This window comes from Mustelus asterias, chromosome 10 (assembly GCF_964213995.1).
Source record: "Mustelus asterias chromosome 10, sMusAst1.hap1.1, whole genome shotgun sequence".
NCBI classification, from domain to species: domain Eukaryota; kingdom Metazoa; phylum Chordata; class Chondrichthyes; order Carcharhiniformes; family Triakidae; genus Mustelus; species Mustelus asterias.
Window position 1 is genome coordinate 90,039,912 of NC_135810.1, and position 27,431 is coordinate 90,067,342.

At 40.8% G+C, this 27,431-nt stretch overlaps 1 protein-coding gene across 10 annotated transcripts in view; it reads left to right on the forward strand.

Annotated features, from left to right (window-relative positions):
• cdk8 (cyclin dependent kinase 8) overlaps window positions 1-27,431 on the forward strand; it is a 113,766-nt gene that overhangs the window by 64,767 nt on the left and 21,568 nt on the right. For all 10 annotated transcript variants that reach the window (XM_078222175.1, XM_078222177.1, XM_078222170.1 and 7 more), the window contains 2 exons: window positions 12,411-12,468; window positions 26,339-26,470. In XM_078222175.1, the coding sequence (XP_078078301.1) occupies window positions 12,411-12,468; window positions 26,339-26,470 (190 nt within the window). The remainder of the gene's footprint in view (window positions 1-12,410; window positions 12,469-26,338; window positions 26,471-27,431) is intronic.

A 27,431-nucleotide genomic window follows, 5' to 3' on the forward strand; every position in this document is an offset into this window, starting at 1 on the left:
AGTACTGGATTTATGTTGTGAGTTATTCAGCATATTACTCCACACAACACTGACATAACGCAAGTGTTTATTCTGAATACAGATATAATAAGTTGATTAAATTAAGAGGATAGCATTTATTCAAGATGTTGGAATATTTTCAACACGGAGAGAAAATGACACACTCCTACATTTATAATAATTATTTCTGGCCACAATTCCATCTTTGATTTTTTTAAAAATAAAGTATGTAAAAATCTAATCAATGTAAGTGTGAAAAGTAAACTATATAACTCACTATTACAGGCTGACTATGAGGATTTAAATGAAAAGCCCTACATAACTAATCTGAGTCTGGTGCTTCTGAGTTCTGGCTCTTGGATATATGAAAGAACATCCACATGTGTGCGGTGGTAAATTCTATCTTCTCTTTTCTGTCTTAAGTTATTGTACAGTGTTCCCATGTTATACCAGCCATTCAACTATAGGACAACAAATTTACCATTCACACCTTTCTCAAATAACATATATGCATTTTGCCACTGACGAAAACAGGTTCATGTTACTGTCGGTCCTTATCCTTCACTATCATCGTAACGTATCCATTGGCAGGTCTGATATTGCAGCATTGGGTAGTGATGCCAGAGGAAATTAGCAATAATGGAATACATTACATAAAATATAATGTGCTCAACAATGAATATCAGAATATCCAGAAGTGGTAGAATCATAAATTGATGGTGGTATAACATTGGGTTACTGTTTAGAAATCAGTTTATAAAGCTGTGCATTATATTCAATATTCTTTGTCATGTTTTATTTATCACTAACCTGTGCCCATGGAGCTTAGTATTGTAAATGTTTAGAATTCCGATTGACTGCTTAGCCTAAATAAGATCTGATATAGTATTGAAACTCTAATACTGCACTTCTTGCTCTGTTACCTGCTATAGGCTTTTGCTTGTGTGGTTTTTGCTACCAAATAAACCTGTTGGACTTTAACCTGGTGTTGTTAAACTTCTTACTGTGTTTACCCCAGTCCAACGCCGGCATCTCCACATCATCACCTGCTATAGGAACATTGGAGCATGGGTAGGCAATTTAATCCTTCATGTCTGTTCCACCATTCAGTGGGATCGTGACTGTGTGACCCAATTCCAAATACTCACTTTTTCCCTTTATCCCTTAATACCTTTAAAATCAATCTTCAATTTAAAGTTAAAATTGACCTAGCCACAATAACAGTTTGTGAATGTTCCAAATTTAACTTCTCCCACCCTTTTGTGTGTAAATGTGTTGTCTAACTCCCCATCTAAAGGCCTGGTTTTAACTTTTAGGCTATGTCCCTTGTCAAAAGTTCCTCAATCAACATAACTATTTTTTCTCTTTCTACCTATTGGTTTCTCTTAATCTCTTAGAGCTTGATCAAATCACCCATAATTTTCTAAATTGAAGCGACTGCAAGCTAGTTTGTGTCATCTCTACTCAGAATATAACCTGTGGAGTCTAGATATTATTCCGGTAAATCCACATAGCACTCCTTACCAAGGCCAATAAATCTTTCTGCATTATGACGCCCAGAACTACTTGCAGTACTCTGGGTGCAGTCTAACCAAGGTTTTGCATAGCTGTAGTATGACTTCCACCACCTTATATTCCCAACCTCTAGGTATAAAGGCCAGCAATCTATTAGCTTTTAATTGTTTTCTATATCTGTCCACAATGCTTTGATCTCTGAATATGGATCTTCAAGTCTTTTTGGACAGCCACTGTTGATCTATTTTCCTTTGGTCTGAAGTGGGTGATCTCAGACTTGCCTATATTGAAATCCATTTGTAACAAATTTGCCATTCACTTAAACTATTAATATCCCTTTGTAAGTTTCTGCCGTCTACATTGCATATAATGCTGCCTGTCTGCGTCCTTGACAAATTTTGACATGTAGCTATCTATTCAGTGATTTAAGTTAATAAATGCAATGAGTTGTTTCAGATTCCTGTCGGATACTACAGGTCGTGTCTTGTCAATTTGAGTACCTGCCCATTGTTGCTAATCTGTCTCCTGCAACTCAATTAATCTCTGAAACAGGTCAATTATTTACCTTCAATTACATGATCTTCAAATTTAACACTCACTTTCTTATGAAGGGCTTCATCAACTGCTTTCTGGAAGTCCAAAATAATAGCATTCATAGATATTACCTCATCTACTATTTCAGTCATCTCTTTGTAAACATTCAATCAGCCTTGTCATGTATGACCTAAACTTTACAAATGCATGTTGGATTTCTCTGATCAGCTAAATATTTACTCTGTGTTCGGTCACCATATATCTATTTATACACTGAGGTAATTTCCTTATCTTAGCTGAATGTGACATTTGGTTTCAGTGCACCTGATTAGGAAGTGTAAAATTAGTCATAGCCCCTGAGTTGTCCACTCTAAGATGTGAACATGGGCCCTGCTGGATTAGGGTAGATGAGTGTACATAATGTGAGGCTACTTTGGATCAACTGTGCCTTCCTTTCTCAACGTAGCCTTGTAGTCTGGCAGGCTCTTGAGGCTTATCAAAAGAATGGCCACTGGGTATTGGCGCTTGACCACCAAGGATTCAGCATCTTCAGGAGGGGGAAACTTGGCAACAAAGAATGTACAATTCAATAAGTAACTTCCACTGTATCCAAATTCTCCTGAGCAAATCAGAAGAAATGAACTTCCAGGCTTTACTGTTCAAATACAAAATACTTGAGGAACCTATAAACCTGTACTTACTCTGGCACAGGTATTTCAAATTGTATGTTCAATAGGATAAGGTCATGCACATTGACTGAATATATGTTTTGAATAATAAAAATCTTAATTGGGAGACCTTTGTGATTATGTATCCAAATTGCATGATGACCAATAGAAAAATGTATGGGAGGGGAGAAATTGCATAAAATTGACATTGACAAGACTTGGGTTTTGTTTAATAAATGTAACAAAGTTTTTAAATTTGTATTGGACACTTTGATTCATTGTCATAACTTTAAACAATGGTTAAATGCACAATATATAGTATCACTGAGTTGTAATGACTAGGAGCAGCAGCAGATTGTATTTATGGTATGTCTTTAACTGGGTGGCACAGTGGTTAGCACTGCTGCCTCACAGCTCCAGGGACCCGGGTTTGATTCCCGGCTTGGGTAACTGTCTGTGCGGAGTTCTCCCCATGTCTGCGTGGGTTTCCTCTGACTGCTTTGGTTTCCTCCCACACTCCAAAGATGTGCAGGTTAAGTTGATCAGCCATGCTAAGTTGCCCATAGTGTCAGGAGGATTAGCAGGGTAAATACGTGGGATTGCAGGGGTGGGACCTGGGTGGGATTGTTGTCAGTGCAGGCTTGATAAGCCAAATGGCGGCCTTCTGTACTGTAGGGCTTCTTTGATGTCATAAAGCATTTCAACATTCTTAAAATTTGGCACTGAGCCACATTAGAATAGCTTGGTCAAAAAAAGTAGGTTATAAGCTGCATCTTAAAGGAGTGGAGAGAAAGGTGGAGAGGTTTAGGGAGAGAATTCTAGAGCTGAGGACCAGGTGGCTGAAGGCAGAGCCACAAATGGTGGAGCAATTAAATGTTGGAGGAAGGTTTCTCCTCTTTCCCGAATGAATATTTTTAGTTGGATTATCTTTGAAATTAGTGATGATGTCTCTGGGATAGGACTGGGGACATTAGTCAGGGAATACACTTGTGATTACTAAGTATTAAGTAGACTGTGTGTGTATGAAATGTTATGAAGACCAGATCTAGACAAGTTGCAATTTAACCCCTTCCATATGTTAATTACTTTATTGATGGTCACAGGTTTTCAAATTCTTCCATGGTCTTTGCTACCGCTTCCAGCTACACTAGCCCGACAATTCTCTGAAACCATCCAATTTCTGGCCTCTTGTGCATCCCCAGTGTTTATTGCTTTACCATTGGCAGCTTTGTTTTCAGCTGCTGAGGCTTTAAGCTCTGGAGTTTCGCATTTTTAACCTCTGCTTTCCTCTTCTCCATTGAGATGCTGCATAAATACCCCTTGACCAAGTTTTAGTCCTAATACCTCAATTTATGACCTGGGTCAAATTTTGTTTGATAACCCTCCTGTGAAATACCTCTATGTTTACTATATTATAGGCACTATCATGTCCCCCAACTATGTTGTTACAGTTGGCATATGAAAACTAGCTATTGGGGTTAAAGTCATTTTATTTATTTTTCCCAGTTGTCCACACATCCTATTCCCAGTCAAGTGAACAGATAACTTAAGTCTGAAACATATCTGCTCATCAGCAACTTGCGGTAATTATCTATTTAATTTTTTAAAACTGCCTCAAAATGGCAACCTGCACTCCATTTCCCTTCCTGCAGCTAAGTCCAGGAACTCAACTCAGTGGGAGATGGATTTGTCTAAGCAAAGTCTTATGATTTCACAATATTCTGCCAATCTGTATTTCCATATTTTTAAAAAAGCAGAATACTTCAGTCACTGATAAAACTGAGATCATTCTCTGTAGCCAACAGCATGTACTACTACCTGCAGTATGTGATATGCATGTGCATCGTGTAGTACTTTTTCCTTCCCAAATAGTATTGTGAGCTGAACAATTTGTTTCAAGCTCTTATCAGGGACTCACTTTCTATTTTTCTTCTGCTAGATGGAGCACTTTGTTGTAGTTGAATATTCACTCGCCGGTTTAGGTGGAAAAGTCAGCAGGACCTGACCCAGCCCACAGAAGCACATCTTTGTTGGCCAATCATGGAATGATGACTGCAACTGTGGTGCCGTCCTAACTGAAGAAGGAAGCGTTGAAATGGGCATTTACCGGGTTTCTTAAAAATTACTTAGCGACAATTTATTTGCTCAAAATACTTTCATAATTTGGCATAATATTCTAAATTACTGTCATTTTTTTATTATTCACACATTGCCCGGTTTGCTCTCTTTATTTTGGAAAATGGTGTTTTAAATCATGATTCAAATAACTGTCCAACATTCTTTGCATCCTTACTGACACTTAACTGCCCTGCAAAAAATGGCTCACTACTACCTTCAAAGAATGTATGGGGCTGGGCAATAAATGTTGGCCTTACCAGCAATGTCTACTTCCCATGATTGGATTTAATAAATGGCTTATTTTGTTTGGTATCAGAATAAAATTTCATTAAGCAAATATGCTCACCAAAAAGAAAGGATCTGCTTTTTGAGTGCATTTCCTTTTCTTCTGGTCAGAATCAATATTGGAAACTCCACTGTTCACATACGTAAAGCAATCCTCCACAATTTTAGTTTGTTGTTCTAAATCACCAGGCTAAAAAAATCGCCTCGAAGTTAATTGTGTATTCAGTATTTTTCTATAATTTGCCTCTGCTGGTATGGAAATAGTTTTAAAGCTACCCATCTTGTTTTGAATCATGTTTTCTTTTGTTAAGAGATGCTTCTGTCATGAAGACTTAAATTCTAAAAAAAAGGAATTAAAGAAAAGCAGCAACAGGGCTGTTTGAATACTAAAAGCAACAAGCAATTATTTTATTGATGTCACTATTCAATATTTCACTTCTGTTTAATACAGTTTATTGACAAATATTGATCCCAACATACAATGCAGTTGAATGAAGTTAGAGCTTTGAGAGCAGATGAAATTAAATTGGTTTATATCTTGAGAAAATTGAGATACAGGCTTTTGATGATTTGATGCCACGGTATCTGCAGAGTCATCATGCCCCAATTTTTCCGAAGCTTTGCGAGTTGGTGGCATATGTGAGTTATGAAGAATGTGGCGGATAGATTTGAATTAATCAGCAAAATGTCAAGGATTTGAATGCTGGACTGGCTTTTAAAAATCAGGATTATTTAAAATAAAGAACTTGTGTTTCATGTTTTAAATGTAGTTATTGCAGCAGGTTTTGACGATTCATTATTCAAGCAAATTTTCCGTATAAGCTGAGCAACTGGGGCTTCCCCTGGTATTGCAATATGGTATTTATGAAATCACTAAAAGAAAAGTGCAAAAGTTAATTCCTGTGGATGTTAGGAATATGAAATAAAAACACTCTGCATCTATGGAGGGTAAAGCAGACTGAATGTTTCAGGTCAAGGACTTTGTAATACTGTGTGAATTTGGATATTCAGCTGTGGTGGAATGCATTTCTTCTGTTTAATAATTTAGATCATATATTATGCTTCCTGCTGCCGTGTTTTAGAATGATAGGTGCTTTCCTTTCTAATGTATGATGCTATCTGCATAAATGAAACCTTCACTGTCTTCTGAAGTTGAGTTTCATTTTAAGATTCAAGAAATTTGGTTTTATTTTCTTCTTGCCCCTTCCTGCTTCTCCCTCTTTCTCCTGCCCCACCACCACCCCAAATCGAGGGGTATAGACAAGAAACCCACAAGCTCTGATCTGATTGCTGATGCCTTTAATGTTTAATTTGTATCTTCTATGTTACAAGAGTTCATTGCAACAGTACTTAGCAGTATTATGAAGCATTACGCCACGAGGTCATGAATTATTTCTGTCTTTCTCATTTTTCTTTCTTTTTATATTTCTTGTATTCTGACCTTGTAGATTGTCGAGGTTTCTAGGTAACCAACTTTTTGTATAGAGTTTCGAAGCTTTATAGTTCCCAACAGCTCAGAAGGCTGAAAACTAATACTTGTTTGGTTGCACTGCTTTTTACAATTTAACTGCAACTCCTATCTGGGTGGAAACTATCTGGTTTCTTCAACGGCATGTTTAACTTGTATTGTAGTTCTTCCCCTTTTTTATGGTTTGTTTTCCTTGTACCTCTGGTATACTATCCTTATCCTGTACTGTGAAGACCGATACGAAGCAGCTGTTTGATAAGATTGACATTTCTTGAATTCCACTGACAGTATCATTGACAGCAGCCATTAAGAAGCCTACATTACTATTAGCTACTCTTTTGAAAAGTTTATTTTATAATATATTGAGCTGGTGTTGTCCTTGACATCCCACAAGCTTTTTCTCAATTTCCCATCACATATGGCTCTGTCCCACTTAACACTGCATTCATGTTATACAATGGAGGGTGTTATTATTGTGAAGAAATTTTATGTTCCCAACAGTTGAATATGACTGGAGTGTGGTCAAGATCAATTAGATTATTATTGCGTGTTAGTGTTCTCATCAAATAATATAGGTTTTTCTTCCCTTAGTGCCTTTTGAAAGTCTTATTTGATTACAAAATATACTTATTTGTTAACTGATGAGCTGTGATCAGCAGGTTTCCTTCACTTTATTTATGAAGTCAGCAGTCAAAATTGAGGAACCAGGAATGCATCTACCCAAATATACCATTGTGTCTCCATCTGTTGGCCTACCCTGCAAGTGGAACTGAACATACCCAGGGATATTAAATAAAAGCAAAATACTGCACGTGCTGAAATAAAAACCAGAACATGCTGAAAATAATCAGCCAGTCAGGCAGCATCTATGGAGAGAAAGAAAGAATGAACGTTTCAGGCATGAGCTTTTGTCAGAACTGTTTTGAGTCTTGTCCTGAGATTGCCTGAGTTGTTGCTGAATGATCTGCCCACTGTTTTGCTTTTTGTTCTGTTTTGTGGTCATTGGTTAAAGCTTGGGGCTTGGTAGGGCGAGGGTATGAATTGTGAACCATATATTGTACCTCTTATTTGCACAGGGATGAATAGAGAGTAGTTTTCTCTGAAGCATGGTGATGAGCTGGTTGGGTTATTATGCTAATCCAGCAGTTTCTATTGTCATGTTTTTGAATAATTAAAACCTGCTAAAATTACATATATTTATAAGCCCTGTCATTCTAATACTGTAATTCTATTAATTTTGACTTCCAATTTTTTTTACATTTAAACTGGTTATCTAAACCCACTTTGGCAACTTTATTTAATTTGACTTGAAAAGCTGTTGCCAAAATTTAACAATCTGTTTATTTTAAGAGTTTATCATTGTTAGATTTTTTGGAGCCTTTTTATTAACATATATTTGTAAATCTGGGCAATTCTTGTTGTATATTTTACCTTTTTAAAGGTTCAGCTGGACATTTTATTTGTTTGTCACCAAGAATATAATCTTCCAGCTCAGGACTATTGAACAGCAACTTTGTGACTGAAACACTCAGCTGTTCCATCACTTCAAGGATCAACTTTTCAATTCCTCTTCACACTGACATTGCCATCGCCATGCTTCACAAACTTCAACTAATCCAAAAACCATCATAATCTCCAACCTCCCTTGGCTCTTTCCCAGTGAATTGACTTCAAGTTAATTATTTTTGCTTTCAAATCCCTCCATGTGTTCCAGCATGAATCCTTCATTGCTCTGATTTTGGTTACAGCTTTCCCATGGCTCCTTTGCTCGATCTTTTGGAGGCTGATCATTCAGCTGTTACACCCCTAGCCTCTTTAAGTCTTCTTCAGTGCCAATTTGCCATTGTGGCTCTTTCCCTGCCTGTCTAATTTGAAGGAGGAGATCAGCCATAATTTTATTGAATGATGAAGCAGGTTCAAAGGCCCAATGGCTTACTGCTGCTCCTATTTCCTACATTCGTGAATCACTCCAACAGATTGAGGACATGCTGAAATGAGGTTTAGTTTGAATTGTTGAGCTGCTTGTTTCCACAATAAAGTGAATGTTCAAAGTAATAGTGCAACTCAGATTCACTTGGTTCATTTAGTAAAACTTATTTGTGTAATTGCACAGATTATGATTATATAATGTTGTACTTCATTCAAACCTGCACCTTAAACACATGAACTCTTCCATATGCTATGGTTTGGCCCAGGTTAAAACTGCCTTTCTGTGTCGTCTCCTGTTGGCTTAAAAACATTCTTGTAACTGTATTTTAATGTATGATTCCCTTTTTGATTTTTTTTTGTCCCCAGTTTGGCAGACAGATCAAAGGATTTTGCCAATTATTCAAAGAAGCTAACAAATCATTCAACATCTAGTCTCTGGGGGGAAATAGGCTCTTTGGCATGATAACCACCTGTTGTCTTGATATCTCCATTTATTTTCAAAACCCAAGATTAAAACAGCTTTTTTTCCAATTCCTTTCAATGGAAAATGGTTCAAAAGAACCCCAAATTCTAACACTGCAGATCAACAAATTCTTCTTCCACTCTTTTGCCTCTTTATTGCAACCTCCCAAAATTCCTTGGTGCCACACTTCCACTTGTAATGTGCTAAGAGGATTTTTAACATGACAAGTCTGTTTATAAGATAGTTGTTATTCTAGCTACTGTTGAATGGTTCATTTTTTTTTGTATTTGGTAATCGGAAATATTGTGCAACATTTGATTTTTTTCAGTGAATTTTGTTAATGTTTATCAGTTAACTTCGGTCCTGACTGGGCTTGTGAGTGCCTAGAGCGATAGGAAATTGTGAATTTATTTCATGCAAATTACAGAGGCACGACCGCTAACATTTGCAAGAATAGTCCCACTCCAACCATTGCCAGTTTAACCAGTCTTTTGAAATAACTTGCATGCATTTTATTGACTGTTTGGATGTCTTGCATTCAAGAAAAAAGATGAATTTTGCATCACTTGCATCCTGTCATGCCCCTCCAACTCTTAAAGATTTCGATCCAGTGTATGTGGAGAAGTTGTTTCTTCTTATCGGAGAACCTAGAACTAGGGGACACTGTTTAAAAATAGGGGGTTGCTCATTTAAGATGGTAATGAGAAATGTTTACTCTGAGGGCTGAGAGTCCCTGGAACTTTTTTCCTCAAAAGGCAGTGGAAGCAGAGTCTTTGATTATTTTTAAGGCAGAGCTAGATAGATTCTTGATTAACAAGGGGGTGAAAGATTATTGGAGGAAGGCATGGTTGAGGTTATAATCAGATCAGCCATGATATTATTGAATGGCGGAGCAGGTTCAAGGGGCTGAGTGGCCTCCTCCTAATTCGTAAGTGCATATCAGGACAAGAGGCAAGTAACTTCTGTGCCACACAAGTGCCAGGCAATGACCATCTCCAACAAGAAAGTATCTAACCATCACACCTTGACATTCACTGGCATTACCATCCCCCGTTATCAACATCCTGGGGGGTTACCATTGATGAAACTGAACTGGACTAGCCATATAAATACAGTGGCTGCCAGAACGGGTCAAAGACAAGGTGTGATGGTTGGATACACTCTTATTGGAGATGGTCATTGTCTGGCACTTGTGTGGCACAGAAGTTACTTGCAGTCTCATAAATACAGTATTGCTCATAATGCAGCATTGCTCAATATTTCATTGAATTGTCAGCTGAGCCTCTGACTCCGTGACAAGAGTACTGTCAACTGAAGCAAGCTGAAACTTGAGCCTTGAAATTCCAACAAGTCTTTGACAGAATACTGTATTCGTGGGACTTGGAGTTTGCACATTCTCCCCGTGTCGGTCTGGGTTCCTCCGGGTGCTCCGGTCTGCTCCCATAGTCGAAAGATGTGCGGGTTAGGCTGATTGGCCAAGCCAAATTGACCCTTAGCATCAGGGAGTTAGCAGGGTAAATACGTAGGATTGGGGGGCATAGGGCCTGCGTGGGATTGTGGTTGGTGCACACTTGATGGGTCAAATGGCCTCCTTCTGCACTGTAGGGATTCTATGAGACACTGAATTAAGGTTTCCTTTGCCTGTGCTGATCCAGTCCATTTGAAATATTCAATGCCATTAGTTAAAGAGCAGGGAATTCTACCAGTATTCTAGCCAACACTGATAGCCCCTTTTTAACAGTATTTGGTGAGCTATCTGATCAATTGTGCATTTGCTGTTTGTGGGCCTTTGTTGCACATACATTGCTGTTGCATTTTTTATGACGGCAATGACTATACATTTAGAAGTAAATTTTTTGATTATGATGTACTTTGCAATGTCATGTTATAGCCATAAAACGCTACAGAAAGTCTTTCCTTTTTTTCTGCCACCTCCTGGATTTGAAAAAAGAGTCGGTAGGGTTCATCAGGCAATAAACTGCTTTTCTGAAGTCATGTTGAGTGCTACTCATGATAGAGGCAATGCTCTTTGCAACTGCTGATCACTTCCATTATTTAACCTGTTGATATAAAACAGATGTACTCTTAGCTACTCAAACTAGAATTTTTATCTTTTTTTAATATTATTTTGAGCTCTGCGAGTGTCTGATTTCTTTTGTGACATTAATCTTCATTTAAGGGGGAGGCAACGGCCTTGCGGTGTTGTTGCTAGACTATTAATCCAGAAATTCAGCTGATGTTCTGGGGACCCGGGTTCAAATCTTGCCATGGCAGCTGGTGGAATTTGAATATATTGAAAAATATCTGGAATTAAGAGTCTACTGATGATGATGAAACCATTGTCAATTGTCAGAAAAGCCTATCTGGTTCACTAATGTCCTTTTAGGGAAGGAAATCTGGTCTGGCCTACATGTGACTCCAGAGCCACAGCAATGTGGTTGACTCTCAACTGTCTTTGAGCAGCTAGTGATGGGGACTAAGTGTTGGCCAGCCTGCAACCCCCATAGCCCGTGAAAGAATAAAAAAGATAAACAATTTATTACCAATTTGTGTTGATTTAGTTTTCATCATTGCATCTGATTTTTGCGAAGATCTTGGGCATGGTCCTTTAATTTCTGTTGTAATCTTGAGTTTGAGGGAGATAATTTGAGTGCATATTTCTGCTGATATTTTTGTTGTACGTTTTAACCTTATTTTCAACTATTAGTATGCTGATTGTTGTCCAATTTTTGTAAATTCTATGCACATTTATCTGCGATTATTTCAGAATAATTTAAGAATTTCTGTTTAAACTTTGAACTTTTACGTTTAAATGACATGAATAAAAATTGATCTGAATTGTAAATCTTAAGCAAATTTTAAAATGGCAAGACCTGTGAGAAAAACACTTTTGAAATATCCCAAGAAGAATTTGTGCAGTTACGTGAACAAGTTAGTGCCCGACTATACATTAGAGTTCTTTGCGTACAATGATTGCATTTGTGCTCCTTGAACAAAACATTTGTAAGGAAGCATTTTTAATTGCAGGTGGAACCTGAAACACGAATTCAAGCTAGCTCACTAGGACTGCAACTCAATCCATCATTCTTTGTTTCTGACTTTGTTATTGTCTGTTGTCTGGCTCCAGTAACATCCTGGAACTTATTAACTATGAATAGAGGTTCAGGGAGCAGCATTTCTGCTTGGGGTCATAGGTGAAGGAAAGGTGGAGTACGTGCCACTTCCTAAAGTCATCCTTTGTCCAATACAAATAGTCAACTTTGAATGTTAGCCATGTTCTAAATGTATGCCATTGTAATTTTGCATAGTTTATAAAAAGATTTTTATACTTCTGTTATTATGGTTTTGTTGATCTTGCTTTGAGGAGCATAATTTATTTGAAATTAATCTGAAAATTGACCGTAAATTATCATTATTTTTATTCTTCCAGAAACCTGCAAACATTTTAGTAATGGGTGAAGGACCAGAACGAGGGAGAGTCAAAATTGGTACAGTATGCTATATTTTAATTTTTGTGCAGTTACTACACTGATCTTGGAAGCTAATTTGGAAGTTTATGCAGTAGACTAAAAATACATAAATAGTTGTTCTGAATATTGTATCCAAATACAAGATTTTAGTGAAAGAAGCCTTCTAAATTGCAGGATATTTTTGATATTTTTGTTGCTTATTTTGCTTCCTGTGTAAAGAGCTGCCATTGTGTCTCCAGACGAGGATCAGCCAATATTAGTTGCAATATGTAGGTAGCTCCATGGGAAAATCCAATGCATTTGCGTCCTTTCCTGTCCCGGATGCCAATCAAGTGGCATCTAAGCTGTGGAATTTCCTGACTTCGATTCAGTCCCGTTCAGAATAGCAAAAAAATGCTGATCGGTGAGATTTACTTGAAGCTAATTACTGTTGTTAGCTAGGAAGGTCCGTGCTGAGTGGTGATATCCAAATTGCCAAGTCTTCACTGCAGAGTGAATCACATATTTTAATTTTGCATAGATTCAATCCTGAGAAAAGTGCTTTCATTGTTGGAAGTATTTCCCCCTGTGTAAATGAATGCAATATGGACATGGGCATGCACAACACATACGTTGATATACATACAGTGCACATATGAGCAGACGCATAACCTTCTAGACCAAAATAATGGATTAGATACCCATAAAGTTCCAGTGTTGTTGTTTTGCGATGGGCACTTTTGAAGTGTGCAGTGGCTCCAACTGTCGAGTTTCATGCCTAGGATGAAATGAGCTTCAATCACAAGACTAGTATTTAAGCTCTTGCTAAACATAAGTAAACGGATAAGTTGGCTTAGAAAGAAAATAGAGTACACTTGTACATCTGCTTGTCAAACTGGGGAACATATGAACATACGAAATAGGAGCAGAACGAGGCCATTGGCTGATCTGTTTGTTTGGAGTTCCACATCCTCATTTACCCCAATAACCGTAGAATTTTGTTAGGCAAGTGAATCAATGTACCTCTGACTTAAAAATATTCAATGACACCCCCACTTCCACAGCCATTTGAGGCAGGGAGTTCCAAGGTTGCACAATCTTCTGGGAGAAAACATTTCTCTTCTCCTCTGTCCTATAAGGTGACCCCTAATTTTGAAATCGTGCTCCCTCGTTCTGGATTCGTTCACAAAAGAAAACTTACTTTCATGTCCACCTTGTCAAGACCATTCATGATCTTGTATACTTCAATCAAGTCAAACCCCCCCCGCTTCCAGTGGAAACAAGCCCAGGCTGTCCACCTTTCCTGCTCATTTCCAGATATCTGTCTAATAAACCTCCTCTGAACTGCCTCCAACAGTTTTGGGGCAAATCAGAGTGGATAAATCCCCAGGACCAGACAGGGTATTCCCACGGACCTTGAGGGAAGCTAGTATTGAACTTGCAGGGGCCCTGGCAGACATATTTAAATTGTCAGTATTCACGGGGGAGGTGCCGGATGATTGGAGGGTGGCTCATGTTGTTCCGTTGTTTAAAAAAGGTTCCAAAAGAAATCCGGGAAATTATAGGCCAGTAAGTTTGACGTCGGTGGTGGGCAAGTTATTGGAAGGTGTGATAAGGGATAGGATCCACAAATATTTGGATAGACAGGGACTTATTGGGAGAGTCAACATGGCTTTGTGCGTGGTAGGTCATGTTTGACCAATCTGTTAGAGTTTTTCGAGGAGGTTACCAGGAAAGTGAATGAAGGGAAGGCGGCGGATGTTGTCTACCTGGATTTCAGCAAGGCCTTTGACAAGGTCCCTCATGGGAGGTTAGTTAGGAAGTTTCAGTCGCTAGGTATACATGGGGAGGTAGTAAATTGGATTAGACACTGGCTCAATGGAAGAAGCCAGAGAGTGGTTGTGGAGGATTGCTTCTCTGAGTGGAGGCCTGTGACTAGTGGTGTGCCGCAGGGATCGGTGTCGGGTCCATTGTTGTTTGTCATCTATATCCATGATCTGGATGATAATGTGGTAAATTGGATCAGCAAGTTTGCTGATGATACAAAGATTGGAGGTGTAGTGGACAGTGAGGAAGGGTTTCAAAGCTTGCAGAGGGATTTGGACCAACTAGAAAAATGGGCTGAAAAATGGCAAATGGAATTTAACGCAGACAAGTGTGAGATACTGCACATTGGAAGGACAAACCAAAGTAGAACGTACTGGGTAAATGGTAGGACTCTGAAGAGTGCAGTTGAACAGAGGGATCTGGGAATACAGGTACAGAATTCCCTAAAAGTGACGTCACAGGTGGATAGGGTCGTAAAGAGTGCCTTTGGTACATTGGCCTTTATAAATCGGAGTATCGAGTATAAAAGTTGGAGTGTTATGGTAAGGTTATATAAGGCATTGGTGAGGCCGAATTTGGAGTATTGTGTACAGTTTTGGTCACCTAGTTACAGGAAGGATGTAAATAAGGTTGAAAGAGTGCAGAGAAGGTTCACAAGGATGTTGCCGGGACTTGAGAAGCTGAGTTACAGAGAGAGATTGAATAGGTTGGGACTTTATTCCCTGGAGCGTAGAAGATTGAGGGGAGATTTGATAGAGGTGTATAAGATTTTGATGGGTATAGATCGAGTGAATGCAAGCAGGCTTTTTCCGCTGAGGCTAGGGGAGAAAAAACCAGAGGGCATGGGTTAAGGGTGAAAGGAGAAAAGTTTAAAGGGAATATTAGGGGGGGCTTCTTCACGCAGAGAGTGGTGGGAGTGCGGAATGAGCTGCCGGATAAAGTGGTAAATGCGGGGTCACTTTTAACATTTAAGAAAAACTTGGACGGGTTCATGGATGAGAGGGGTGTGGAGGGATATGGTCCAAGTGCAGGTCAGTGGGACGAGGCAAAAAATGGTTCGGCACAGACAAAAAGGGCCAAAAGGCCTGTTTCTGAGCTGTAGTTTTCTATGGTTCTAACACATTTATACCCTTGCTTAAAACAGGAGACACAAACTGCAAACAAGTTGTGCTGACCCCAACAGGGGTTAGTGCTTTCACCCTTGCTATTTCTAATCTCAATGACCTATATATTGTAATCAAATGTAAGCTTGTGAAATTTGTTGGCAACAGTAAAATAAGGGAACGTTGAGAGGGAAAATTAGGAAAAAAATAGTGATTTACATCCACATTACAATTGGGTTGGCAAATCACAAAGTTTGTCTGACATTGTGCGTAGATTGATGCGTGCGCATCGGAGGTAATGAATGGAATTGCGTTGATAGTGAGCAGTTACAAAGCATAATATGCAGTTCTCTTGATAATGTGAAGAATTGATTTAAAGACATTAATGGAATATAATGTTCAAATTTGGTCACTGTGACCCAAAAATTATGTCTATGCATTGGAGTTGGAACAAGAAAGGCAACAAAAGCTGATTGCAGATTAATAGGGGATGAGCTGTGAGAAAAGACTAGAGAAGTTGAAGCTCTGCATCCTTGAAGGAATCAATGTCACCGTAACATATCTAAATGTTCTATGTTGATAATCAATATAACACAGTAGAACAGAAATACATTTAACTGGGTAATAGGAACTTTAAAATAGATACCGCAGAGAGTATCATGCAGGAGAGACAAAGGTGATTCGGTTCATTTATTTGTCATGATGTGGAGATGCCAGCATTGGACTGGGGTAGTAGGCACAGTAAGAAGTCTCAAGACCAGATTAAAGTCCAACAGGTCTACTTGGTAGCACGAGCTTTCAGAGTGCTGCTCCTTCATCAGATGAGTCCTCCAAATAGACCTGTTGGACTTTAACCTGGTGTTATGAGACTTCTTACTGTGTCATTTATTTGTAAGAAGTTTAACAACACCAGGTTAAAGTCCAACAGGTTTATTTGGTAGCAAAAGCCACATAAACTACCAAATAAACCTGTTGGACTTTAACCTGGTGTTGTTAAACTTCTTACTGTGTTTACCCCAGTCCAACGCCGGCATCTCCACATCATTTATTTGTGCCAGCTCTTTGCAAGAATAATCCAATTAGTTCCCACATCCTGCTTTTCAATCTTCTTTATTCTGTGATAAAAGTTGGAAATAATGTGGCAAGCAAGATTTTAGAAACTAAACTAGATAGTATGATGAGGTACTTGGGGAATCTTCATTGGGCTAAATGGTCTATTCTTGTCCTTGATTTTCTGGTATCAATTTTGCGTAATAATCTTTAGGCGCATAAGTGCTTTATAGGCAAATATTGTTTAATTATACACCGTCAATAAACTCTACTCTCCTTTTTCTGCAAATATATTTTCCATCAGAAAGGGATGCTATATTATTTTCATGCAAACTGAACACAAACCTTGATTTCAGTAAAACTAAAAGCCAAATACTGCAGTGCTAGGAATCCAGGTAACATCTGTGCAGGGAAGAAAGTAGGATTAACATTTTGGGCGATGACCTGTCAGGACCCTGCCTAGAATATTTTCCTTTTTAGCACTACCTCTCTTCTATTTGTGTTTTTTGGTTTTCCTAAAGGTGTGTTAGGAATGGTAAGAAGGGTTGGCTGACGGCCTGTACTTAGTGTCCCTTTCATAACTGGCTGAAATCAACAGCTCATTGAGGAATTTCAACAAACAGCCTCTGTCTATCTATTCTAAAGCATAGTGCAGAAATAAATAATCTAATGTGTGTCTGGCTAACCGGAAGTAGTTGATGTATTGTCAATCTTTTTATTATTTACAAATATCCTATGCAGCATTTTTCAAATTGAGAACTAATTTCAGTTGCGAGGCATATAGAACATTACAGCGCAATGCAGGCCCTTCGGCCCTCGATGTTGCGCCGACCAGTGAAACCAATTTAAAGCCCATCTAACCTACACTATTCCAATATCATCCATATGTTTATCCAATGACCATTTAAATGCCCTTAATGTTGGCGGGTCCACTACTGTTGCAGGCAGGGGCATTCCACGCCCTTACTACTCTCTGAGTAAAGAACCTACCTCTGACATCTGTCCTACATCTATCACCCCTCAATTTAAAGCTATGTCCCCTCGTGCTAGCCATCACCATCCGAGGAAAAAGGCTCTCGCTATCCACCCTATCTAATCCTCTGATCATCTTGTGTGCCTCCATTAAGTCACCTCTTAACCTTCTTCTCTCTAACGAAAACAGCCTCAAGTCCCTCAGCCTTTCCTCATAAGACCTTCCTACCATACCAGGCAACATCCTGGTAAATCTCCTCTGCACCGTTTCCAATGCTTCCACATCCTTCCTATGATGCGGCGACCAGAACTGTCCGCAATACTCCAAGTGCAGCTGCACCAGAGTTTTGTACAGCTGCAACATGACCTCATGGCTCCGAAACTCAATCCTTCTACCAATAAAAGCTAACACACCATACACCTTCTTAACAACCCTATCAACCTGGGTGCCAACTTTCAGGGATCTATGCACATGGACACCGAGATCCGTGACAATGAAGTCACAGGCATTTATGATTTCCAGTTATCCTCCTGGATCATATCCTGCTAGACCAATGGTTGTCCTGATGAAAAGCACAAAAGTAAGGTTGTAAGACTTTTTTTTAACACAAAGTTATTAATTTTGTAGTCAACACCTGAATTTTCAGGCTCTTAGCCACTGTTGATGTGGAAGCTGCATCAAAGTAAAAGTCGCAGCAATGCATAATACTTGAAAAGTCATACTTTGTCTCTCTGCATTAAACTAAACTAAATTAGGACTTAAGATTATAAGTATTAATCACAGGCACCCATCTAATTCAGGTATTTATCCGAAGTATGTACTTGCTTTTTGTTAAGTATGTTTCAGATAGAACATGATGCAAGAAAAAATGTAGTTTTAATATTGCACCTTAAAATGATCATTGCTATTTGTTTTTACAAGTCTATGGAGTGTCACTTTCAAACTTCCAGTGAATAGCTGAAAGGATGACTTGACAAGATTTCACAGTTTAAGACCTTTATTGCAACTAGCGAACTAAAAGCAACATTGATTAAATGTTATTTGAAAAGCAGCTTATGTTAAACGACAGAGCAGAACTTTCCCCTTTTACTTTTAACACAACCAAAAAAACCCCACTTCACTGGTATACCTTACATTGTCCCTTAAGGAGTTGTTCAATTTTTTCGGATGCAATTCCAAAGTGATTCCTAGTTCGAGGTTTTTAAAAATATTTTTATGGGTCATGGACATCGCTGACGAGGCCAGTATTTTTGGTTGCCTGTCCCTAATTGTCATTGAAGGTGGTGCTGATTTGCCCCCTTTAACCACTGCTGTCCACATGGTAAGCGCGCACACACACACACACACACACACACACACACATTCTGTTAGTGAGGGAGATCCACGATTTTGACCCAGCGACAGTGAAAAAACAATGATATATTTCCAAGTCAGGATGGTGAGTGGCTTGGAGGGAAACCTCAAGGTGGTGGTGTCCCCAGGTACGTGCTGTTCTTGCCCTTCTTGATAGTGGTCATGGATTTGGACGGTGCTGCCTAAGGAATCTTGGTGAGTTCCTGCAGTGCCATCTTGTCGGTGGTACACACAGTTCGTTGCTGGCGGAGGGATTAAATGTTTATGGAAGAGGTAGCAATTAAGGGGCTGCTTTATCCTGCATGCTGTCGAGATTCTTGAGTGTTATTGGAGTTGCACTCATCCCTGCAAGTGGAGAGTATTCAATGACACTCCTGACTTGTGCCATGTAGATGGTGGACAGGCTTTAGGGAACAGGAGGTGAGTTACTTGGCACAGCATTCTTAACCTTTGATCTGCTCTGGTAGCCACAGTATTTATATGGCTCATCCAGTTTAGTTTCTGGTCAATGCTAACGCCCCAGGATGTTGATAGCAAGGGATTCAATGGTGGTAATGTCATTGAATGTCAAGGGGCGTGGTTAGATCATCTTGTTGGAGATGGCCATTGTCTGGCACTTGTGTGGCATAAATGTTATTTGCCACTTGTCAGCCGAAGCCTGGATATTGTCCGGGTCTGGCTGTATTTGGGCATCGACTGCTTTAGTATCTGAGGAGTTGCGAATGATACTGAACATTGTGCAGTCATCAGTGAACATTCCCGTTTCTGACTTTTATGATAGAAGGAAGGTTGTTGATGAAGCAACATTCAGCTTTTTTGTCCAGGTTTGAACCAAGGCTGGAATGAGGTCAGGAGCCGAGTGACCTGGGTGGAACCCAAATTCGGCGCCTGTGAGCAGATTATTGTGGGGGAAGTGCCGTTGGACAGTGCTAGTGATGACCCCTTCCATCACTTTACTAATAATCGAGTGTAAACTGATGGGGCAGTAATTGGCCGGGTTAACTTTGCCGTGTTTCTTGTGTATAGGACATACTTTCCACATTGCTGGGTAGATGCGAGTGTTGTAACAATAATGGAGCAACTTGGCTCGGGATGTGGTGAGTTCTGGAACACAAGTCTGAGAGACTATTGCCGCAATACTGTCAGGGTCCATTGCCTTTCCAGTATCATTCAGCCATTTCTTGATATATCACGTGGAATGAATCAAATTGGCTAAAGACGGGCACCTCTGATGCTGGGGGCCTTCTGAGGAGGCTGAGATAGATCATCCACTTGGCACCTCCTTGGGTGATTGTTTCAGCCTTATCTTTTCCACTGATGTGGTGGGCTCTTCCACCATTGAGGATCGGGAATCTCCTCCTCCAGTGAGCTGTTTAAATGTGGGGCGTCACGGTGGCACAATGGTTAGCACTGCTGCCTCACAATGTCAGGGAACCAAGTTTGATTCCTGCCTTGGGTCACTGTCTGTGCGGAGTCTGCACGTTCTCCCTGTGTCTGCGTGGATTTCCTCCGGGTGCTCCGGCTTCCTCCCACAGTTCAAAGATGTGCGGGTTAGGTGGATTGGCAATGCTAAATTGCCCCTTAGTGTCAGGGTGATTAGCAGGGTAAATACATGGGGTTATGGGGATATGGCCTGAGTGGGATTGTGGTCGGTGCAGACTCAATGGGCTGAATGGCGTCCTTCTGCACTCTAGATTCAATGATTCACGCACTCAGATTCTGCGTGGACCAGCTAGCGGGGATATTACCAGACATCTTCAAGCTCTCTCTGCACTAATTTGAAATCCCTACCTGCTTCAAGAAGATGACCATCATCCCGGTACCAAAGAAAATCCAGGCAGCGTGTCTTAGTGTCTATCATCCGGTGGCTGTGGCATCCATCATTATGAGGTGCTTCGATGGATGTGGCAGGACTGCAGAGCTTAAATCTAATCCATTGGTTGTGGAATTGCGTAGATCTGTCTATTACTTGCTGCTTATGCTGCTTGGAATGCAAGTAGTCCTGTATTATAGCTTCACCAGTTTGACACCACAGTTCTATGGATGCCTGATGTTGCTCTTGGCATACTCTCCTGCACTCTTCTTTGAGCCAAGGTTGATCCCTTGGCTTGGTGGTAATCGTAGGCTGGGGTATATACCAGACCATGAGGTTACATTGAGGTGATTGAGTATAATTGTGTTGTTGCTGATGGTCCACAGCACCTCATGGATGCCCAGTCTTGAGTTGCTCGATCCCTTCAAAGTCTATTCCATTTAGCACAGTGGTAGTGCCACACATCAAGATGGAGGGTATCCTTAATATTAAGACTGACTTCAAGTCCACAAGACTATGTGGTGCTGAGCCCTACCAATACTGCCAGGGATAAATGCATCTGCGGTAGACAGATGGATAAGGTCAAGTATTTTTTTGTCTCACCACCTGCCGCAGTCCCTGTCTAGCAACTACATCCTTTAGGACCTGGCCAGTTTGGTCTGTGGTGGTTCTACTGAGCCAAACTTGGCGATCGACATTGGAGTCTCCCACCCAGGGTACATGGCACTATGGCAAGGTCTGCAAGACATAACAGGCTACAAGATGGAGGCATGTAAAATCGCCGGCACCAATGCACCCCTCCCTGATGAACTCAACGCATTCTAAGTCCGTTTTGAGCAAGAGATCAGTGAGCACATGCCCTCCACCCCGGAAGCCTTGGACGAACCTGTATCCGAGGTCACCACTGCAGGCGTAAGAGCAGCCTTCTAGAAATTCAACCCACAGAAAGCGACTGGTCTGGATGGGGTACCCAGACGAGCACTCAGATCCTGCGTGGACCAGCTGGCGGGGGTATTCGCAGACATCTTCAACCTCTCTCTACACCACCCTGAGATCCCCACCTGCTTAGATATCATAGGTTCCCTACAGTACAGAAGGAGGCCATTCGGCCCATTGAGTCTGTACTGGCCACAATCCCACCCAGACCCTATTCCCTTATCCATTTACCCTGCTAATGCCCCTGACATTAGGGTCAATTTAGCATGGCCAATCAAGCTAACCTGCACATCTTTGGACTGTGGGAGGAAACCGGAGCACCCGGAGGAAACCCACGCAGACACAGGGAGAACGTGCAAACTCCACATAGCCAGTGACCCGAGGCCGGAATTGAACCTGGGACCCTGGCGCTGTGAGGCAGTCGTGCTAACCACTGTGCTGCCCACTAGACCCTAGTGTCAGGGGCATTAGCAGGGTAAATGGATAAGGGAATAGGGCCTGGGTGGGATTGTGGCCAGTACAGACTCGATGGGCCGAATGGCCTCCTTCTGTACTGTAGGGAACCTATGATATCTATCTATGATATCTATGTTATTAGGGCGGCACGGGTAGCACAGTGGTTAGCACTGCTGCTTCACAGCTCCAGGGTCCTGGGTTCGATTCCCGGCTCGGGTCACTGTCTGTGTGGAGTTTGCACATTCTCCTCGTGTCTGCGTGGGTTTCCTCCGGGTACTCCGGTTTCCTCCCACAGTCCAAAGATGTGCGGGTTAGGTTGATTGGCCAGGTTAAAAATTGTCCCTGAGATGTGTAGTTAGAGGGATTAGCGGGTAAATATGTGGGGGTAGGGCCTGGGTGGGGTTGTGGTCGGTGCAGAGTCGATGGGCCGAATGGCCTCCTTCTGCACTGTAGGGTTTCTATGTTTCTATGTATGTTTCAAGAAGATGACCATCATCCCGGTACCAAAGAAAATCCAAGCAGCATGCCTTAGTGATTATCATCCGGTGGCTCTGACATCCATCATTGAGGTGCTTCAAAAGATTAGTCATGGCACGAATCAATTCCGGCCTCCCAGATTTTCTGGATCCACGACAGTTCACCTATCGCCGCAATAAGTCCATAGCAGATGCCATCTCCCTGGCCCTACACTCAACCCTGGAACACCGAACAAAGAACAATACAGCACAGGAACAGGCCCTTCGGACCTCCAAGCCTGCGCCGCTCATATGCCCAACTAGACCATTCGTTTGTATCCCTCTATTCCCAGTCTGTTCATGTGGCTATCTCGATAAGTCTTAAATGATCCCAGCGTGTCCGTCTCAATCACCTTGCTTGGCACTGCATTCCAGGCCCCCACCACCCTCTGTGTAAAATACGAGCCCCTGACATCTGTGTTGAACCTTGCCCCCCTCACCTTGAACCCGTGACCCCTTGTGTTCGTCACCTCCGACTTGGGAAAAAGCTTCCCACTGTTCATCCTATCTATGCCCTTCGTAATTTTATACACCTCTATTAGGCCGCCCCTCATCCTCCGTCTTTCCAGGGTGAACATCCCCAGTTTACCCAATCTCTCCTCATAGCTAAGACCCTCCATACCAGGCATCATCCTGGTAAACTTTTTCTGTACTCTCTCCAAAGCCTCCACGTCCTTCTAGTTGTGTGACGACCAGAACTGGACGCAGTAGTCTAAATGTGGCCTAACCAACGTTCTATACAGCCGCAACATCATATGCCAACTTTTATATTCTATGCCCCGTCCAATAAAGGCAAGCATGCCATATGCCTCCTTCACCACCCTCTCCACCTGTGCTGCCACCTTTAAGGATCTGTGGACTTGTACACCCAGGTCTCTCTGTGTGTCTATACTCCTGATGGTTCTGCCATTTATTGTATAGCTCCCCCTTGCATTAGATCTACCGAAATGCATCACTTCGCATTTATCTGGATTAAATTCCATCTGCCATTTCTCCGCCCAATGTTCCAGCCTATCTATATCCTGCTGTATTCTCTGACAATGTTCATCACGATACGCAACTCCAGCAATCTTGCTGTCGTCCGCAAACTTACTGATCACACCGGCTACATCTTCCTCCAAATCATTTATATATATCACAAACAGCAGAGGTCCCAGTCAGAGCCCTGCGGAACACCACTAGTCACAGACCCCCAACCAGAAAAAGACCCCTCCACTGCTACCCTCTGCCTTCTATGGCTAAGCCAGTTCTCTACCCATCTAGCTAGCTCACCTTTTATCCCGTGAGATTTAACCTTTTGCACCAGCCTGCCTAGATAACAAAGACACCTATGCCAGACTCCTATTTATCGTCTACAGCTCAGCCTTCAACACCATTATTCCTTCGAAACTCGTCTCCAAACTTCGTGGCCTGGGGCTTGGTTCCTCCCTCTGCGACTGGATCATAGACTTCCTAACCCACAGACTGCAATCTGTCAGGATAGGCAACAACAGCTCCTCTACGATCATCCTCAACACCAGTGCCCCAGAAGGCTATGTCTTCAGCCCCTTCCTATACTCCTCATACACTTATGGCATTATGGCCAAATTCCCCTCCGACTCGATCTTCAAGTTTGCTGATGACATCACCATAGTGGGTTGGATCTCAAACAATGGCGATTTGGAGTGGGTCGAATCTCAAATAATGGCGATGACAATCTCTCCCTCAATGTTGTCAAAACGAAGGAGCTGATCATCAACTTCAGGAAGCGTAATAGAGGGCATGCCCCTGTCTATATCAATGGGGACAAAGTAGAAATGGTCGACAGCTTCGTTTTTAGGTGTCCAGATCACCAATAACTGGACCTGGTCCCTCCATGCTGGAGCTATAGTTTAGAAAGCCCACCAACGCCTCTACTTTCTCAGGAGACCAATGAAATTTAGCATGTCCACTACAACTCTCACCAACTTTTATAGATGAACCAAAGAAAGTATTCTTCCCGGTTGTGTCACAGCTTGGTATGGCTCCTGCACTGTCCAAGACTGCAATAAACTACAAAGGGTTGTGAATGAAGCCCAGTCCAACACTCAAACCAGCCTCCCAGCCATTGACGCGGTCTACACTTCCCGCTGCCTCGGAAAAGCAGCCAGCATAATCAAGGACCCCACGCACCCCAGACACACTCTCTTCCACCTTCTATCAGAAAAAAGATACAAAGGTCTGAGATCACGTACCAACCGACTCGAACAGCTTCTTCCCTGCTGCCATCAGACTTTTAAATGGACCTACCTCGCATTAAATTGATCTTTCTCTACACCCTAGCTATGACTGTAACACTACATTCTGCACTCTCTTTTTCTATGTACGGTATGCTCTGTATAGTGTGCAAGAAACAATACTTTTCACTGTATACCAATAATAAATCAAATCAAACAGTCTGCACCCTTGTCACCATCAGCGGTTCCTCCAAGTGGTGTTCCACATAGTGGAGTACTGTTTTATCAGCTGAGGGGGGTTGGTACATGGTAATCAGCAGGAGGGTTCCTCCTTAATTTCATTCACATCAAGAAGTAACCATTTTTTCCAAAGCTGAAACAATCTTTGGATTACCTGAAAATTCTTAAATATTCAATATTTAGGCTGCATTGGAGATTTAGGGGAGGTTTGATAGAGATGTGCAAGATTATGATGAGTTTAGATGAGGCAGACGGAGAAAAGCTATTGCCATTACCTGATGGTACAAGGACTGGGGGACATAGATTTAAGGTTTTGGGCAATAGATGCAGGGGGAAATGTGAGGAAGAAATTTTCTATGCAGAGTGGTAATTACCTGGAACTTTGACTCTGCTTCCACCCTCAGTCAGCAATTAATGATTTGGAAATAAGCTGGATGGGCACTTGGAAATAAACCTGCATGGGTATGGGCATAGAGCAGAGGAATGGTGCTAACAGAATTGCTTTAGTGAACTGGCATGACCTTGATGGGCCAAATGTTCTCCATTTGTGCTGTAAATAGTTGTATTTGTAAATTTGTAGCTGTAAAAACAGCATTCTGTTGACTTGGTGATCTACTGGAACTTGTTACAAAATATTTTGCCTCTTTTTATGGTAATTTAACTAAAAGTTCATAATACCTCGAGTATTCTGAGAATGCGTGTTTGCATTGTGTCTCACAACCTTTCATTTTCCATGAGTGCCGGTGCAGTAAAACTAAATATTCCACAGATTTGTGCTACTCACTTCTTCTGGACATCGCCATCTGTTCTCCTGCTTGCTGCCTCCACTCTTCCCCCACTCCCCCGTAATTATTTTTCCTCCGAGCTGTTTTCGTGTGTTCTTTCTGCAACTATTTATTGTTTTAGCCGTCTCCATGCATTTGCTACTGAATCCTTGATTATCCAAACTTGTTTGCTGACTGGTTCTCTGTTCCTAGTGTTGGAAGACTCTCTTCAATCTGTGTCTGGTTTCTTTCTTTATGATTGTGAATAGTTACCAGTTGCCCATAAAAGCTAAAAGAAAAATGGTGGGAGGGGGAATACAGCAAGTGAGATAAACAAAATGTACAGGAACTGGACACAAAAGTGGAGGAAAATGAGAAAAATCCAACTGCTGAAATCTTGGATTCGTGGTTCATTCCTCTCTGGTGAAACATGATTGTGTGTGTTTTGAAAGACAAATATCTGAGGCAGTTGACTTTGCATCATTGTCTCTGCATTGCAATTGAACAACAATTGGAATCTGGTATAGAGCAACTTTGGCAGAGTCTGTAGTCTGGTATAAATGGAGAGACTAATTATAGTCTGGGGAAGAAACACCATATAAAAATCTGTTTGCTGTGTGCTGTTACACCATTGTTCATTTTAACTTTTTCAACATTGTATATTCTTCAATACTTTTCATGCAGCGGACATGGGTTTTGCTCGATTGTTTAATTCGCCTCTGAAGCCTTTAGCAGACTTGGATCCAGTAGTAGTAACATTTTGGTATCGAGCACCAGAATTGCTACTTGGGGCAAGACATTATACCAAAGCCATTGGTGAGTTCTGAAATAAATTGGAAAACTTTCTCCTTTCTCAGGAAAAAAAACAAATAAATAGTTATATTAGAAATCTAGTTTTAAAGTTTATGTGCTACCCAGATAATACTGGAAAATTAGGAAACACAATTTGGAATTAAAATTTATGCAGAGACATATGCACATGCATTTCTGAATGCAATAAAAATGAACAACCGAATGCTATTTAGTTTAATTTGAGTATCAAAGCTTTTTCTTACCGAATGACTAAAAAAGTACATCATTCATTTGCGAAGTAAAATCTTAAGCTTGTTTCATTTAACTTCCTATTAACCTGTCTTAAAATATAGAATGTTGTATTTTTCTAAATGTAATTATTTTATGTTTTTCATTTGTAAAGAATGATTTAAGAATCTGTTAAAGTCTATCAAAGTTAAAATAAGGCAAAGTTGTTGGTATTAAAAAAAGTAGATGGCTTATAAATTCTGAAATTTGTAATTACAAAGAAAATTTTCTAAATTATAATTCACAGCTTGTATTTCTCAATTTGTATTTACAACTTCATAGTTCAATTATATAGGAGCAGGAGTAGCCAATTCAACCTCTTGAGCCTGCTCTGCCCTTCAATATGATCATGGCTGATCTCGTTTTGGCCTCATCTCCACTTTCCTGCCTGCTCCCCATAACCCTTCATCCTGCTACTAATTAAAAACCTATCTATCGCCTCCTTAAATTTGTTTAGTATTCCAACATCATCTGCGCTCTAGAGTAGAGAATTCCACAGATTCAAGAAACTTTGAGTGAAATAATTCCTCCTCATTTTTGTTTTAAATGTGCCACCCCTCAGCCTAAAACCAAGGCCTCTTGGATGCCTTGAATGCCTTATGAGGGGAAACATCTGCTATAAGTCTACCCTGTCAATCCCATTTAGCATCTTGTATATCTCAACTAGATCTCCTTTCATTCTTCTAAACTCCAGTCA